The following is an 18,612-nucleotide window of genomic DNA, read 5'->3' as shown; positions in this document are numbered from 1 at the left end:
TGATACACTATTATTATTTTAATTAATTTATCATGTATTTATACAGGTGATCTCATTGAGACTCATTCTCTAGACACCCAGTTCATACGTAGCTTATAGACACACAGTTTACATGACATGTGGATAGACAAGTAGGCAAACAGTCTAATATGGCAAATTGTATTTGGATGACTCTGCACTCCTGGTCTCGGACGAGGACAAAGTGCAGGTTGAAAACCCCCTTTTAATTACCTACCTGGGTTGCACTTTAGAGAACAGTCTTTCCAGTGAAAAAAGGCAACAGATCAAGAAAGTCAACCAAAGAACAAGATGTTTGGGCAGGGTCTCCTCGTTGGTCAGTAGGAATGCTCTGAGGACACTAGATGGAGCACTCATCCAATGTCATTTTGACTCTGTCTGCATGCACCTTATGGTGCTCTAGCACCTCAAAGGCATTAAAAACACAACTTCAGACCTATCAAAACTAACTGATCCGGTTACTTCTAAACCCACACACATAGGACTCACCTAACCCCTGCTCATTATATGCTAGGGTGGGATGGCTCAGGGTAGAGGAAAGAGTACACCAGAGGGATCTCATTCCCCCCAGATTCGGCACAAACATGGGGATGAATTCATTCTACTGTTATGGTGGCATACTAGTAGAATGAATGTGGAATGCTCTACCAACAGCCATCAAAGAGTGTGGCTTCCTACCCTCCTTCAAAACCACCATAAAAGAGCGCCTGTCTGGAATTTGCAACTGGACCTAGACAAGTCTTCTAGCTTGCCAAAATAAATTACCCCCCACTGTTTTTCTGTAAATATACTTTCACTGCTCCTAGTATTTATGATCGTGTATGTATGTTGTATGTCTTTATATGTCTTGATGAACTGAATGTATAAACATGAACATATATATAGCGTGTACCTCAGGTGGCAATATAGTATGCAGATTTATAATATCTACACAACATGTTTCACTGGATATTGAAGGGAATGTAAATAAATGTGTTTGGTGCATCTCATGTGTTTAGCAGGTCAGGACTTAAACTCATCCACATTTAAAAAGTACAGAAAGTGAATTATTTGTTAACATTCCCCCATTCTGTGTGCCGTGCAGATAAGCTTAGAAAATAACTGATCTACAAGTTCAGAAAGCATTGTGATGTGACGTGTTGTGAGCTTGTAGATTGGCTATCTTCAAAGAAAAGGAGGAAGTGTGAACATCTGTCAAAAATGTGGAATAATCTTAGAACGTTTGAGCAACACATCTTACGGGGGATCCTGGGACAAAAACACTTTTCAAAAGGGGTCCACAGCTAAATCAAATCAATTGTCCTTGACGTGAAAATGTTTGAAATCGACTTGACTATGCAAACAAAGTATGACAAATTTATATCAATATTGATATTTCAAATGACTATAAGTGAGTAATGTTTAAACATGGCTATCGGTTGTAGAATGGTGCAATTATGAATTATGAATGTAAGAAAATGACTTGCCATTAAAGGAGAATACCGGACAAATTAAGTGTTGTCTTTGATGTCTCGTTACTCACCTATTGACGTGAAAAGTGGCGTTCTTTTTTTCCATCGATTCCACTGTCGTCATTTTTTAAACCCCCTCCGTTGTCATAATGGGAGCGCGTGGGTTAGGGAGATTCGTCTATTATAACCGATGCAAAGTTGTTTTTTTCTCTACTGCTAGTCATTGTGGAGTCTCATGATAGTCAAACATGAGTAGCTAGCCTGAGAGGCTAGCGCTACTGCCGAACGATTTAACACTGGATGCTTGTTTCTTTCCAGAACCTGGCAACTCGTGTTGCCAGGTTCAACGGAGGGGGTTTAAAAAATGACGACAGGGGAATCGATGGAAAAAAAGAACGCCACTTTTCACGTCAATAGGTGAGTAACGAGACATCAAAGACAACACTTAATTTGTCCGGTATTCTCCTTTAATATGCTACTGTTCCAAAAGCATTCTGAACGTTTTCTAAAATGAAAAAGGGTAATGTCCATCTAATACAGTTTTTATGTATACAAGTTGTATACATAAAAACTGTATTAGATTCACATACCACTTGGCTAACCTTTTTATAATCTAACATAACAATTGTATTGCACAGCTAAGAACTGTAATACTGACAACTCTGGGTTTGCTTTCTTTGGCAAAGAAAAACATTCAACATGTTAATGAAGCAAAGGACATTGAAACATGTGTCTATGTAAATGTTTCTCTGATGATGGCCCATCATCATCAACATCATCATCAAGGTGGCTTTTGTTATGAGCCTTTCACATTGAAATTGCCCTGACTGCAGTTAATTGGAGGAGAGCTGAGAGGAGGTGGGAGGAGGTGTGTCTCCACTCCAAGACAAAAGGGAGGTGCTACTACTTATACTCCTACATCAACACAACACACACTGTCCTGCTCAGTCAGTGCTCAGAGTCAGACAGACCACAGAACACAGAGACACACAGAGACAAGCAACTGTTATTATTTCAGTTCAACTTTAAGGCTGCACTCTTCTTCACAGGACCTTCTGAGAAAACATTGGAGTAGGATCCTAAGTTACAGGTAAGAGAATATCATAGGATGACTATAAACCTTATAATCTTCTGAATTTGTTCAATTTTCACATAAAGTAATTGAATTAGTAACAAGCCCATTCAAATGTCAGTAATTGTAACTGTGTTATTAAAGTGGCATATATTTCACTCATTCTACCTACCCTGTAGTTTGTTCAGTGGTGGAAGACTTTAGTTTTACTTAGTTGCAATTAAACAAAAATAATCAGTAATTAAAGTCAATTGGAATAAAAATCAGATGAGATAAATTCTATGTAGGCCTACCAAGTTTTGACACAAGTCACATTGAACCACAAAAGACATATTGAGAGTTATGTTCTAGTCTGAACCTGAACAACACATGTAAAATAACTGTCACAGCCAGAATCTGATCATTTTAAGACGCTGTTCCTCAAAGAGTAAAATAAACAGGAAGATTTACATAAGGCCTCTTTTCCCAAAGTGTTGCCTCGGATGGGCTTGGTTTGAGTTATTGTTTAGGCATAGTTTCTGTGAGTTTAAGGTTAGGTTTAGGCATAGTTTCTGTGAGTTTACGGTGAGGTTTAGGCATAGTTTCTGTGAGTTTAAGGTTAGGTTTAGGCATAGTTTCTGTGAGTTTAAGGTTAGGTTTAGGTATAGTTTCTGTGAGTTTAAGGTTAGGTTTAGGTATAGTTTATGTGAGTTTAAGGTTAGGTTTGGGTATAGTTTCTGTGAGTTTAAGGTTAGGTTTAGGCACAGTTTCTGTGATTTTAAGGCTAGGTTTAGGCATAGTTTCTGTGATTTTAAGGTTAGGTTTGGGTATAGTTTCTGTGAGTTTAAGGTTAGGTTTAGGCATAGTTTCTGTGATTTTAAGGTTAGGTTTGGGTATAGTTTCTGTGATTTTAAGGTGATGTATAGGCATAGTTTGTGTCTGAAAGTACATGTATGTGTAAATATAAATATATTTGTACATACAATTTTGATTTTGACAAGTACACAGGTATCTAAAAGCCATTATATGTCAAAAGTACACCTTTTGTTTTAGTTTTTCCCCTTACCTCCAGCCCCCCCCCCCTGGTCCCACAAACAGAGAATATAAAAACAACAGTTACATAACTCAAGAATAGTGACGAGTAATGAAATAAACATATGTTTTAAAACGTTGTTTGCCCTGTAGCGTCTTTAATTTAACAATATGTTTCATCATTATGAACCCATACACATTCAAATATTCACAGTGATCCCTTCAAATTGAACTTTATTTTCTCTAAATGTAGACCACCTCTTAATCCTCTGTGTGTGTTTGTACTTTGCAACAGGTCTGTGGTGGTGTGTCAAAGCTCCGCCCCCTGACAGACTCACCTGGGACGATAAGATTGACCTTCAGCTCAAACACAACTTCCAGTGAGGAGGACAGACAGTCTTTCCACATCAGCTACAGGAGGGAATACTGACCCAGACCACTGGAACCTGCTGCTGACTCTGTCAGCTGAATGGACTTTAACAACAACCACGATTCACAGTGAAAGTAAACTTCAAAAACTACACAGTGAAAGGGAACATTCTTGAGGAAGAAGTGTTACCACCACTGACTGACAGATTTCCTGTATTGAGCAGAGTTTTGGAACTTCACTCAGAGACTAAATGGCTTCCACGTCGTCTCTTCCAGAAGAGGATTTTTCCTGTCCTGTGTGTCGTGACATCTTTAAAGATCCTGTTCTCCTGTCATGTAGCCACAGCTTCTGTAATGCGTGTCTGCAGGAATGGTGGAGACAGAAGACAATAAAGGAATGTCCCGTTTGTAAGGAAATACATTCAACAGATCATCTACCCTGTAACCTGGCTCTGAAGAACCTGTGTGAGGCCTTCATACAGGAGAGACAGAGAGCTTCAAAACGTAAGAGAACTTCAAAACGTAAGAGAACTTCATCAGGGTCTGAGGATCTCTGCAGTCTGCATGCTGAGAAACTCAAACTGTTTTGTCTGGAATGTCAACAGCCAGTGTGTGTTGTGTGTCGAGATTCTAAAAAACACACCAACCACAGTTTCAGACCCATCGATGAAGCTGCTCTGGATCACGAGGAGGAAGTCCAGAAATCACTGAAGACTTTACAGGAGAAACTGGAGGTCTTAAATAAAGTTAAAAAGAACATTAACCAAACAGCAAAACACATTAAGGTCCAGGCCCGGCACACAGAGAGGCAGATTAAGGAACAGTTTAAGACGTTTCATCAGTTTCTACAAGAGGAAGAGGAGGCCAGCATCACTGCACTGAGGGATGAAGAGCAACATAAGAGTCAGATGATGAAAAAGAAGATTAAGGTCCTGAACAGAGACATATCAAGCCTTTCAAACAACATCAAAGCCATAGAGGAGGAGCTGAGAGCTGAACACATCTCATTCCTGCAGAACTACAAGACCACAATGGAAAGAGTCCAGTTCACACTGCAGGACCCACAGCTGGTCTCAGGGGCTTTGATAGACGTGACCAAACACCTGGGCAACCTGACCTTCAGAGTCTGGGACAAGATGAAGGACATTACAATCCTCTCTTACAATCCTATCATTCTGGACCCCAACACTGCCCATCCAGAATACACCCTGTCTGATGATCTGACCAGTGTGAGAGGTGGAGAGGAACAGCAGCTTCCTGACAACCCAGAGAGGTTTGACCGCTATGGCTATGTCCTGGGTTCTGAGGGCTTTAACTCAGGGACTCACAGCTGGGATGTTAAGGTTGGAGACAATACAAACTGGCAAGTGGGTGTGTTAGCAGAGTCTTACCCGAGGAAGGGAGTCAATACTGCCGGAGGGGGTCAATACTGGGCAATATGGTTAGATGAAGGTGAATACGCAGAACGCTCCTCATCAGGGTCAGACACTGTTCTCTCATTGGAGCAGAATCCTCAGAGGATCAGAGTCCAACTGGACTGGAATGAAGGAAAGCTGTCATTCTCTGATCCTGATACTAACACACACATACACACCTTCACACACACTTTCACTGACACGCTCTTTCCATGCCTTAGCACTGGTGATGATACTGTCCCTCTGAGGATGTTACCAGGGAAGATCAGTGTAACTGTGGAACAATGCAGTTAGACATGATGATGATAAGAAATGTAAAGGGGGGTATTACTCAGTGTTATAGAATCTGTATGATTGTGTTGTGGTCAATGACAGTCACATTGACAAGTGTTTCCTAAAGCAGTGGTTCTCAAACCTTTTCATGTCAAGGACCCCCAAATGCATTGGTCCCTGGGACCATCCTCAAATATTTGGTGCCAGGGACCCCGTCCCCTAGATTCTAGGGTCCCTGGCACCAAATATTCTCTAAATCTTCTCTTCTAGGGCTTAGAAGAGAAGATTTATGTTTAAATGTTCAAAATTATTATCGATATTTTTCCAACAATTTCAAAAATAGCAGATGTTAAAGTTGTAAGCCTGCAGATCTGCACTTGGTGTTAAGTGGTCAGATGGGTGGACCGTGAACAGAAAAGGTTGTCATGTTTTTATGGATCACACCTATTGTTTCTAGTGATGGTTATTATTAAACTATTTGGGGTTCAAGGTATAAATACTTTTCATTTTCATTTTATCTATTATACAAGGAAAACACCAACATTTTGTTTAAAAACTTTGACCCTACTTATCAAAATGACTGATTTACTTTACTGTGTCCTGTGGTAACAAAGAATTAGAGAATAAATAAATGTAGTGAAAAGGATGAATACACTCAAAGTGATAGATAAGGAGAAGGAAGGACATGGATGGAAAACAATATAATCAACTGAAAGTTTAAATAAAGGACAGTGAGTCAAGTTGTTATTTTTGTTTTGCGTTTTCTTTTTTACATGGTCTTCATACTCGCTGAACTGTCCTGTTAGCTATTTTTCTTTTAATTCAGTCTCTTATATGACTCCTATGCATTCCTAATTAAAGTCTGACTATAGAAACATGATCTGAAGTCATGGTTGTTTTTATAGTGAGGTAGTGGATGCATGTGTGATTCTAGTCTAGTCTTACTGCAGGGTGTGTTGTCATGACGTCTGTGACTAAAACTGTTTTAGATTATTGTTACAAAACATGCATTAACCACTTCAGCCCAATGCATACTTCATATTTGAAAATAGCAGATGTACAAGTTCACAGCGCGTTGCTTTGCGACACATTGTGAGCCGTGATTACATGCCGTGATTACATGCAAAATACACACTAAAACATTGATATGGTTCTATTGTATGAGTACATAAAAAGTACTGTATATATTAGTAAAAACTCCACACTCTCAGCGCTCTGTGTGCAGTGCTGATATAACCCAGAATTCCGTACATTTTCAAAAACGAAAAAGGATGGCATGATGGCATATCATTGTAATGTCCAACAAACACACTTGTTTTCACAGAGAAGTAACATTTTGTTATCTGAATGGACAATTCCATAGAATAACCATATATCAATAGCTAAACTTCTAAATTAACTTTTGACATAATCAGAATCCACTTTTGTGTCATCACAGGTTTGCAAGTATACTGAAGTCAGTGAAATGTTTTTGTTTCTGGGTTTGCTTTCTTTGGCAAAGAAAAACTAGTCAATATGTTGATGAAACAAAACACATTATGTAAATGTGTATGGGTTCATAATGATGAAACATATTGTTAAATTAAAGATGCTACAGGGCAAACAACTTTTTAAAACTTATTTTTATTTCATTACTCGTCACTATTCTTGAGTTATGTAACTGTTGTTTTTATATGATCTGTTTGTGGGATATGGAGGGAATGGAGGTAATGGGAAAAAACTAAAATAAAAGGTGTACTTTTGACATATAATGGCTTTTAGATACCTGTGTACTTGTCAACATCAAAATTGTATGTACAAATATATTTATATTTACACATACCTTAAAATCACAGAAACTATAACTAAACCTAACCTTAAAATCACAGAAACTATGCCTAAACCTCACCTTAAAATCACAGAAACTATACCTAAACCTAACCTTAAAATCACAGAAACCATGCCTAAACCTAACCTTAAACACACAGAAACTATACCCAAACAATAACCTAACCTTAAAATCACAGAAACCATGCCTAAACCTAACCTTAAACACACAGAAACTATACCCAAACAATAACTTAAACCAAGCCCATCCGAGGCAACACTTTGGGAAAAGAGGCCTTATGTAAATCTTCCTGTTTATTTTACTCTTTGACGAACAGCGTCTTAAAATGATCAGATTCTGGCTGTGGCAGTTATTTTACATAAAGTGTTGTTCAGGTTCAGACTAGAACATAACTCTCAATATGTCTTTTGTGGTTCAATGTGACTTGTGTCAAAACGTGGTAGGCCTACATAGAATTTTTAAATTAAATAAATGAAAAAGGTCATCGAAAAAACACGGTCCCCCACATATTAGGAGGGCAGGATGAGTCACCAGAACCAAGGAAGGGTGTTTTTGATTAATCTGACATGTTAAGTGTTATAATGGGTTTGTATAAGGGTCTGATAAAATGAATATCATATCTAAATACTTAATCAAGCAACTTAAAAACTGTCTGGGGGGCTCACAAAAGCCTGAATAGACGATAAAATGACCCAATTATTTTAAAAAGTGAAATATCCCTTTAAAATTGTAGGTCTACTAAAGGGCCTACGATGACTCGGCACTCCTGGTCTCGGACAAGGACAAAGTGCAGGTTGAAAAAAAACTTTTAATTACCTACCTGGGTTGCATTTTAGAGAATGGAAAATGGAAACAGAAGTAATCAAGAAAGTCAACCAAAGAACAATACTTTTGGGCAGGGCCTCCTCGTTGGTCAGTAGGAATGCTCTGAGGACACTATAGATGGATCACTCATCAATGTCATTTTGACTTTGCATGCACCTCATGGTGCTCTAGCACCTCAAAGGCATTAAAAACACAACTTCAGACCTATCAAAACTAACTGATCAGCAGGTTACTTCTAAACTCACACACGGACACATATGACTCACCTAACCCCTGCTCATTATATGCTAGGGTGGGATGGCTCAGGGTAGAGGAAAGAGAACACCAGAGGGAGCTCCACGGATCTCATTCCCCCCAGATTCAGCACAAACATGGGGATGAATTCATTCTACTATTATGGTGGCATAATAGTAGAATGAATATGAATGAATCAACAGCCATCAAAGAGTGTGGCTTCCTACCCTCCTTCAAAACCACCATAAAAGAGCGCCTGTCTGGAATTTGCAACTGGACCTAGAAAAGTCTTCTAGCTTGCCTAAATAAATGACCCCCACTGTTTTTCTTTAAATATACTTTTACTGCTCCTAGTATTTATGATCTTGTATGTGTTGTATGTCTTTATATATCTTGAATATATAAACATGAACATATAGTGTACCTCAGGTGACAATATAGTATGCAGATGTATAATATCTGCACAAAATGTTGCACTGGATATTGAAGGGAATGTAAATAAATGTGTTTGGTGCATCTCATGTGTTTAGCAGATCATGACTTAAACTCATCCACATTTAAAAAGTACAGAAAGTGAATTATTTGTTAACATTCCCCTGTTCTGTGTGCCATGCAGATAAGCTTAGAAAATAGCTGATCTACAAGTCCAGAAAGCATTATGATGTGTCTTCAAAGAAAAAGAAGAATTGTGAACATCTGTGAAAAAGGATACAGATATTTGATCAGCCACACAGGCTGATCAAATATTAAAGGTGTTTTATTACTATTAATCAACCTGTCAACACCACAACTGACCCAAATGAGTGTAGAAATATTGAGATTGAGAGGTTATTTCAGGAAGTATAGCGGAGTCATAATATATCAGCTAATGTATTATGCTCTTAGGAAGATTTCCTCTCTCTCTCTGTGGACAAACTGACAGAGATTCTTGCCAGCGACCATGTTAATGTGACAAAGGAGGAGACAGTGTTTGAGGCTGCCATGTTGTGCAAGCAGAGCTTTGAAAAGGTCAGTCCCTTGTCAGTGTTTTACCTGATGAAAGACCATGGAGAAGTCAAAGCCATGCGACTGGCAAAGCTATCATAATGTTAAAGTTCATTTCAGTTAACTGTTGGATGGGCATCTTACAAATAAAATACTTAATAGGGTTCATTTGGTTCAATGTGTTCACGTTTCTGTGTTCACTCTACTGAGTTAATTCACAGGAAGCACAACTACAGTATAACTACAATGATACGTATGTGAGCATCCACACTGATAAAACAGTAAACAGAGGCACCAAACGCTGTGCAGTCCAGCTGTGTCAGAGCACACACAGAGAAGGGAGAGAGATCTCTTGAGTGCTGAAAGACACATGCATATGGATAATCTGACTCTGATTATTAATTATAAGGAGGTGAGATGGTTGTACCCTACCTGAGATAATGACAGTTAACCTACCAGCTAGTGTTAGCTGCATAATAGTCTCCTCATCATCTACATTAATAACACAATCTTTTGAGGATTAGTGACAGACTGCATCCCAGATGTCTGATGGATTTTGAATGGCTGTCAATGCTTCATAAAATCGTTGAAATTGATCCAAACAATATTGTCGTTATCGTGCTTGGTGTGAATGACCCTTTAAATTAACACAGTGATTTTAATGTGTGGTCTGCAGAAACAACAATGTTTACCATTGAGTGTGCAACAGGACACACGGACGGACAAGGGCAAAAGCATTGTCTCTGCCATGCCTTCGGCCTGGGGGAGACATTAATAATAACAACAACAACTAGGTATGCAGACTGTAAAATGAATACTTACTTCCATCATGTATTCTGTAGTAATAATGTAAGCACAAGATATGCTAGGTGTCTTTTGTTATGGGCCTTTCACATTGAAATGGACCCTGACTGCAGTTAACTGGAGGAGAGCTGGGAGGAGGTGTTTCTCCACTCCAAGACAAAAGGGAGGAGTTACTGCTTTACTACATCAACACAACACAGACGGTCGGACCCCAGAAAACACACAGATACACAGAGAAGACACCATTATTACCTCAGTTCAACTTTCAGACTGCACTCTTCTTCAAAGTGACCTTCTGAGAAAACATTGGTGTAAGATAAGATAAGGATGATAATAAACCCTATGATGTACACACCAGATATATTAAGCATCTGCTCTGTGGCTTAAACATTTGTGACACTGCTGCTAAAAATATGTTGCACTTGTCATTAAGATGTTTATTATACTGCTGTTCTGCCTGCCTCTACCTTTATTTCTCTCAATCAGTGTTGTTTCTTATTTTACAGTATTATCTGGTATTGTATTGTATTGTAACAGTTCCACTGCTTGTACCATGTATGAGTGTGACAAATAAAGATTATTGATTCTAATTGCTTATTACTTATTTGTACTTCACTGCTTTATTTCAACAACTGATTTCTCGTTGCTATTTATCATCACATTTATTACAAATGCACTCTAGAAGGAGCACGTTCAGTGAGAGACTCATAACGCCAACATGTACCACTGGGAGACACAGGAGGTCATTCCTACCTGTGTCCATTACACTTGATAACGTGTAAGGGGCATTTAATCAACTGGATTGTACAAAGTATTATGTGACCAGGGCACCTATGCCCGTGTAGCCCCCACAGTAATAGTAGCCAGTACCGGCATGCAAAAGACCTGCCAATCGGGCTCAGCCCTATTGGCATGACTGGCCGTCGGACTGGCGAGTGGGAGCCTCGGGTTCAATCCCAGCTCACTGCACTTCATTACAATCTGGCGTAGTCGGCAGGACGAGGAGCGTAATATCCTTGCGTGAGGGACATGAGGGCAACGTGTACGGTGGTCCGCGGCGTGAAGTGTGAAGCGCGAGGACGCGCTCCAAAGATCGGGGGGGTGATTGTAGCCCCCACAGTAATAGTAGCCAGTACCGGCATGCAAAAGACCTGCCAATCGGGCTCAGCCCTATTGGCATGACTGGTAACACGTCGGACTGGCGAGTGGGAGCCTCGGGTTCAATCCCAGCTCACTGCACTTCACTACACCCGGAACAGAATACCAGACTACGCCACCCTGGGAGTTTCACCCAGAGAATACCACAAAATTCACAGTTCAGAATACCAAATGTCAGGTTTAAAAGAGGAGCAGAGACGTGTTTCCAGTTCAAAATATATGCAATTTTATTTAGGCACAGGGCAGATGCTTTAATAATACCTTCATGATTTAAGCAAACATACGTAACCACATGGACACATTCACAGAAATAGCCAATCTAGCGTCGTTAAAACGGACGCCTGCCGTTACGTTTTTCTCACTTTTACTGTAACATGTATATTACTGTGATATATATATATTACACATTTCTACAGGACCTGTGGATATCCTTGTCATTCTGGGCTTAAACAAGAAGTTGAATATTTGAATGATATAGCACACATAGAGGTAGCCTGGTAAACCCTCCCTCCGGAAATCTCATTTCCATTTGATTTCAGGAGTGAGTCTGGCCTGATCGCCCATTCTGCAATATTGGCTGTGGGCTGGAGTTGGGCGGGAGTAATACCGTTGACTGACAACCCCTACAGCCAATGATCGTTTTTCCCCTTCAGCCAATCAGCAGTTCACCAGACTAATGTGACGCAACGGGACTTTTGAGACGGCCATGCCCAAAATGGGTTGCCTTATTCGGATACATGCGTGTCACTGCCCGCCCCTACCGGTTCTCTAAATTTTTATTTTTAAATAGGCTCTGTCATGATTAATTGACCACATATATGAAGTTAAACAACTAAATTCTATCCAAATTATATCTTATAAGTAAATTCCGTGCCTCAAAATAGAAGTTTGAGAGCTTTTTGAAGTAAAAAAACAGCGGAGAAAATAGCGGACAGAAAAGATGGCTGCCATTCGTGTTTTGTCGGCTGCACTCGGTGCCATTCGGGCTCACTCGAACTCGCCACCTGATTGGCCAACTGTCGCTGTCAATCACAGAACGATGTGCGACGGCGCTGATAGGCTCGTCCATTTGGTGTACAAAGCCAATATTGCAGAATGGGCGATCAGGCCAGACTCACTCCTGAAATCAAATGGAAATGAGATTTCCGGAGGGAGGGTTTACCAGGCTAACATTTAGGAACTGTAGTGGTGAAACCTTTATTAAACAAAACAAAAACATAATAATTTCCCCAACAATCTCAACAATACACAAGGCAACACACAGTGAACAGTTACACAAACCCAGTAGTTTGTCAGCATTTTACTGCACCATTATTTACTGCAAATCAATTAACATAATTATTGCATGAATATGAATGAATATGACTTGCTAAATCCTGACAAATGTGGACAGACACAGTGATGCTAATATTGTACTACCAGTAACTGAGTAAGTAAATGAGCTGGAGGGAATAATGCTATAAAGATAAATAAATGTAAAAAAGAAATACAAAAAAATGAAATCTCCATCATGTTGAATAGAAAATAAGATCCATACAATATAAAATAAAAACCCATCACGAGAAACTATTAATGTTTGTTTTCTTCAGTCATGTCGATTGTCAGATTATCTCTCTGCTTTATCATTCTCATCCTGGATAAGACTGAATGATCATATATGTGTCTGTGTGACTAACTTAAACTAAAGGCTAGAGGCCCCTGTATGAGTCCTCATGTGTCTTTTTAGATTACCCTTGCGAGCACAGCCTTTACCACAAACTGTACAAGAAAAGGGCTTTTCACCTGTATGAGTCATCATGTGTGTTTTTAGATCACCCTTTTGAGTACAGCCTTTACCACAAACTTTACAGGAAAAGGGCTTTTCGCCTGTATGAGACCTCATGTGTGTTTTTAGATCACCCTTTTGAGAACAGCTTTTACCACACACTGTACAAGAAAAGGGCTTTTCACCTGTATGAGTCATCATGTGTTTTTTTAGATGATGACAGCCTTTACCACATACTGTACAAGAAAAGGGCTTTTCACCTGTATGAGTCATCATGTGTCTCTTCAGATGTTCCTTACGATTAAACATGTTGCCACACTCTGCACAACTAAAACTTTTCTTCCCTGTGTGACTCCTCATGGAGTGAGTTTGTTTAGATGATTTCAGGTCCTGGGACACCACATTTTGTGTGTTTTGTGATTTTGCTGTATTTATAGCTGACTGATCTCCACTAGTCTCCTCCCAGTCATCACTGTCTTCAGTGTCTGATTCAGAACAGTGTGAAGAGAGGAGCTGGTCATCACTAGTTGGTTGTGATGTTCCACAGTCCTCTACATCAGCTTGTGTTTTCATGTGTTCAGTTGAGGTGCTGGCTACAGGCTCTGTCTCTCTGTTTTCATCATCATCTTCACTTTTCACTGCTAGTAATGTCAACGTTGACCCACCAGCCTCTTCTGGTCTGTGAAGTAGCTCCTCATGTTCCTCTTTAATCTGTGGAAGTTGTGGTTCCTCCTGGACCAGACTGGGGCTCCTCTCATATTTTGGAGATTTTGATTCTTCCTGAGCCAGACTGGAGCTCCACTCCTCTTCAGGGGAAACCTCCTCTTTACACACATGGGCGAGCAGGAAGCCTAGGAAAAAAGATACAATGAAACTCTATAGAACTAGAAATAGTACATGATATCATGCAGTGTTCCCTCTGTTTATGAAAAGATGGTGCACATACATCCACTTCAGTGTCCAGGTGCAGGAAAAACACAAGTTCAACAAATACAAATAAAAGTTCAACAAAAGAGTGCTTAAAACTTACTGAGATGGTTTTCAGGTTCCTGTTCAAGGTAGTCTTCAGGTTCCTGTTTAATAGAAACGGTCCTGGCTGGAGAACTGATCTTCACCTGCAGACTGGACTCCACACACTGGTCTGGAATGAAGGAATACAATACGCACTTTAATAATAAGGACTTTGATGTGATATAAATAAGGAGGGCTAGACTATATATAGAGACTATAGACATGTATAATTTTAAACTTTAATTTAAATGTAATCAAAATGGAGCCTAATGGTTGTTCTATTGATCTACAAATAATGATCCCCAAAAACAGATCTACAACCTAACAACACTTTGCCATGCAAACACTGTGTCATACATGCAGTGTGTAGTTTGATGTTGTGTGTGTAACAGACATACCTGCAGTGTGTAGTTTGATGTTGTGTGTGTAACAGACATACCTGCAGTGTGTAGATCGATGTCCATATCAAAATCAATGTCCAGCAGTTTGTTTTGTTTCTCCAGCAGAGTTTCTAGTGTCTCTATCTCTCTCTGGAAGAGGTTGCACATGAACTCTGCAGCCGCACTGAGGCGCTCCAACACAGACACTCTGACAAGCTTCACACAACAAACATCAGCACCACGCTGCTGTTTGTCCAAAACACACAATATCTCCTCTCCCACCGACGTCATGTGTTCATTTATCTTCAGCCGTACAGACTCCATTTGACACGTTTTTACCTTCTTCACGTTTTTCACCAAGACCACAACACGCACTTACTTCCGGGTCAATGTGTTTCACACATGCGCATTGAAGGATCCAGGCACTGTTGCCTTCTTAGTGCCTTTCGCCCCCTGGTGGAAGAGGTGTGTAAGTGAAGATAGAGCCTCCTGTAGCTGTGGAAAGACAGTCTGTCCTCCCTCACTGTGAGTCCTGAGAGTTTAACTGTGGTGTGTCCTGGAGTCTGAGCAGGAGGACAGAGTGGAGATTTGGAGTGAAAACGCCACCTTTTATCTTGAAGAGGAGAAACACCTCCTCACATTCTTCGAGTTCACTGCAGTCAGGGTCCATTTCAATGTGAAAGGCTCATAACAAAAGACAGTGCAATGATGGGCCATCATCAGAAAAACATTTACATAGATGCCAGTTCCAATGTGTTTTGTTTCATCAACATATTGACTGTTTTTTCTTTGCCAAAGAAAGCAAACCCAGAAACAAAAACATTTCACTGACTTCTTTACACTTGTAAACCTGTGATGACACAAAAGTGGATTTTGATTATGTCAAAAGTTAATTTAGAAGTTTAGCTATTGATATATGGTTATTCTATGGAATTGTCCATTCAGATAACAAAATGTTACCTCTCTGTGAAAACAAGTGTGTTTGTTGGACATTACAATGATACGCCATCATGCCACCCCTTTTTCGTTTTTGAAAATGTACGGAATTCTGGGTTATATCAGCACTGCACACAGAGCGCCGCTGAGAGTGGGGAGTTTTTACTAATATATACAGTACTTTTTATGTACTCATACAATAGAACCATATCAATGTTTTAGTGTGTATTTTGCATGTAATCACGACCCCCATATAAACATAACTGTGGGTGTAACATAGATTCAGATTCACTTTATTCTCACTTTAGATGCACTGGTTAGGTACATACATGGACATGCAGGTTTCCCCTGCATGTCCACTAGATGTCACTATTGACTATTATCAACCTAGAAAGCTGTACAATGTGAGAGTTAAACAGTGTGAATGGTCATGTTTCTTGTAGACATGCTACTTGTAGACAGCAGGTATTGCTAATAGTAGACATGACATGCAGTGTTACAGTGTTGTCTACTGTCACATAATATGACAGTCTTGTATCAAGGCTAGATCAAGTGTGAAATCAAACCATAGCGTTGTCCCAGTTCTGTAGAAATAAACACAATGCTTGTCCTGTCAGTATATAATCAATGGCTTTCACAGAAATCCTCTTTTATCATGTTGTTATGACAGACTTACTGCCAGTAATAATCTCTGAATCTGCAGTATTGCATTTTTATAAAGTGTAGTGTAGTGGAGTAACTGAATTTACTCAGTACTGTATTCAAGTACAATATTGAAGTACCTTGAGTATTTATATTTTCAGTTATCTATACAGTACATCTAGTTCTCTAAATCTCAGAGGTGAATATTGTGCATTCAATTCCACTTTATGTATGTATTTATATTCATTATTACAAAACATACATTAACCAATTAAGCCCTATTTTATACTTGGGCAATTGAAAAATAGCTGATTCAATGGTAATTTTATCGACTACTCAGGCTTTTGTCAGCACCCCAGACAGTTTTTAAGTTGCTTGATTTAGTATTTAGATGTTTCATATTCATTTTATCAGACAGGCCCCCTTCCTATACAAACCAATTGTAACGTCAAACTCAGGAGACCGTATTTTTTCAATTACTTGTTTCATTTATTTGTAATATTTGTTTTATGGGGAGGGGGTGTATGTGTGTGTTAGTATCAGGATCAGAGAATGACACCTTGCCTTCATTCCAGTCCAGCTGGAATCTGATCCTCTGAGGATTCTGCTTCAATGAGAGACTACACACACTTGAGGTGTGTCATTGTCTCCAAGTATCCCCCAATTTACACATTCTAGTATCTAGACTGTGGGTCGTTGAGCTACAGTCATTGTCTAAGTACTCTCTCATTCCAAGAACCCTCAGTTTGATTTACATTAGGCCACGCAATTCCTTTGATAACTATTTATGTTGGTAAAGAGTTAAAAGAGAAATTCTGTTCAAATAGCAATTCTTGTACATTCTCCAGTTATACAGTATAAATTTATGTGAATGGATGGTGAAGATTGTCCTAAAACCTCACATTGAGAACCACTGATACACTATTTATATTTATCATTTATTTATACAGATGATGTCATTGAGACTCATTCTCAAGACACCCAGTTCAGACGTATAGCTTATAGACACACTGTTTATATGACATGTGGATGGACAAGTAGGCAAACAGTTTAATATGGCAAATTGTATTTGTTCGTGGATGACTCTGCACTCCTGGTCTCGGACGAGGACATAGTGCAGGTTGAAAAAACCCTTTTTACCTGGGTTGCATTTTAGAGAACAGTTTTGGGGGGGGTACAATACAAAATTTCAATTAAATAAATGAAAAAGGGCCCCTCACGTATTAGGAGGGCAAAAATTGAGTTATAATGGGATTGTATAGGAAGGGTCTGATAAAATGAATATCATATCTAAATACTGAACCAAGCAACTTAAAAACTGTCTGGGGGGCTCACAAAAGCCTGAATAGACGATAAAAAATGACCCAAATGACACACAAAAAAGTGAAATATCCCTTTAATATGGCAAATTGTAGGCCTATTAAAGGGCCTACGATGACTCTGCACTCCTGGTCTCAGACAAGGACAAAGTGCAGGTTGAAAAAAACATTTTAATTACCTACCTGCGTTGCATTTTAGAGAATGAAAAATGGAAACAGAGGTAATCAAGAAAGTCGACCAAAGAACAAGACTTTTGGGCAGGGCCTCCTCGTTGGTCAGTAGGAATGCTCTGAGGACACTAGATGGAGCACTCATCCAATGTCATTTTGACTCTGCATGCACCTCATGGTGCTCTAGCACCTCAAAGGCATTAAAAACACAACTTCAGATCTATCAAAACTAGCTGATCAGGTTACTTCTAAACCCACACATCTCATTCCCCCCAGATTCGGCACAAACATGGGGATGAATTCACTCTACTGTTATGGTGGCATAATAGTAAAAAGAATGCTCTACCAACAGCCATCAAAGAGTGTGGCTTCCTACCCTCCTTCGAAACCACCAAAAAAGAGAACTTTGCAACTGGACCTAGACAAGTCTAGCTTGCCAAAGGAAATTACCCCCCCACTGTTTTACTGTAAATATACTTGTAGGAGCCATTTCATTTGATTTCATATTTTGACTAAATGGCGCCCCCACTGGTCGCCTTGGAAAATGGCACCATGGTTCCCTATTAATCAGGCCACAGCTGTGTGTAGCAGGACGCCAGAGGAGAAACAGATTTTCAACCGCTCGCTCGTCACACACACACACAGCGCAGATTATGAATGAAAGACTTTGAACCGAATTATTTTGAGTTTATTTGAACCCTTATGCTGCGCCTGTTTGTTTTGAAAGCCTTATAGTTTAAACCTGGAGCCTGTTCTTGTTTTCGTTGTTTGCCCCCGTCCCCTTATCATTTGAAACTTTTACACGACTCATTCCATACATCAGCCTGTTCGAAATCAACCTGTTCAATCAACCAAGATGCAACAATCAACAAACATCAAACAGTGAGTAACAAGACGCCCAAGTCCAAGTGTGTGAGCGCGTTGAAAAGACGTATCCTGGCGTCGA

General features: G+C 39.6%; 1 protein-coding gene across 1 annotated transcript; it reads left to right on the top strand.

The window, feature by feature from the left end:
* Positions 1-4,172: 4,172 nt before the first annotated feature.
* On the top strand, positions 4,173-18,098 carry LOC308103052 (nuclear factor 7, brain-like; the record flags this gene model as incomplete). Its single annotated transcript, XM_080452900.1, has 2 exons — positions 4,173-5,606; positions 17,943-18,098. The coding sequence occupies 2 exons, from the start codon at positions 4,173-4,175 to the stop codon at positions 18,096-18,098; spliced, it is 1,590 nt and encodes a 529-aa protein (XP_080309026.1).
* Positions 18,099-18,612: the final 514 nt, after the last annotated feature.

Source organism: Gymnoscopelus braueri, assembly GCF_963280865.1.
Source record: "Gymnoscopelus braueri genome assembly, chromosome: 16".
NCBI classification, from domain to species: domain Eukaryota; kingdom Metazoa; phylum Chordata; class Actinopteri; order Myctophiformes; family Myctophidae; genus Gymnoscopelus; species Gymnoscopelus braueri.
The sequence above is the reverse complement of the archived record's forward strand: the minus strand, read 5'-3'. Positions and strand labels throughout refer to the sequence as shown.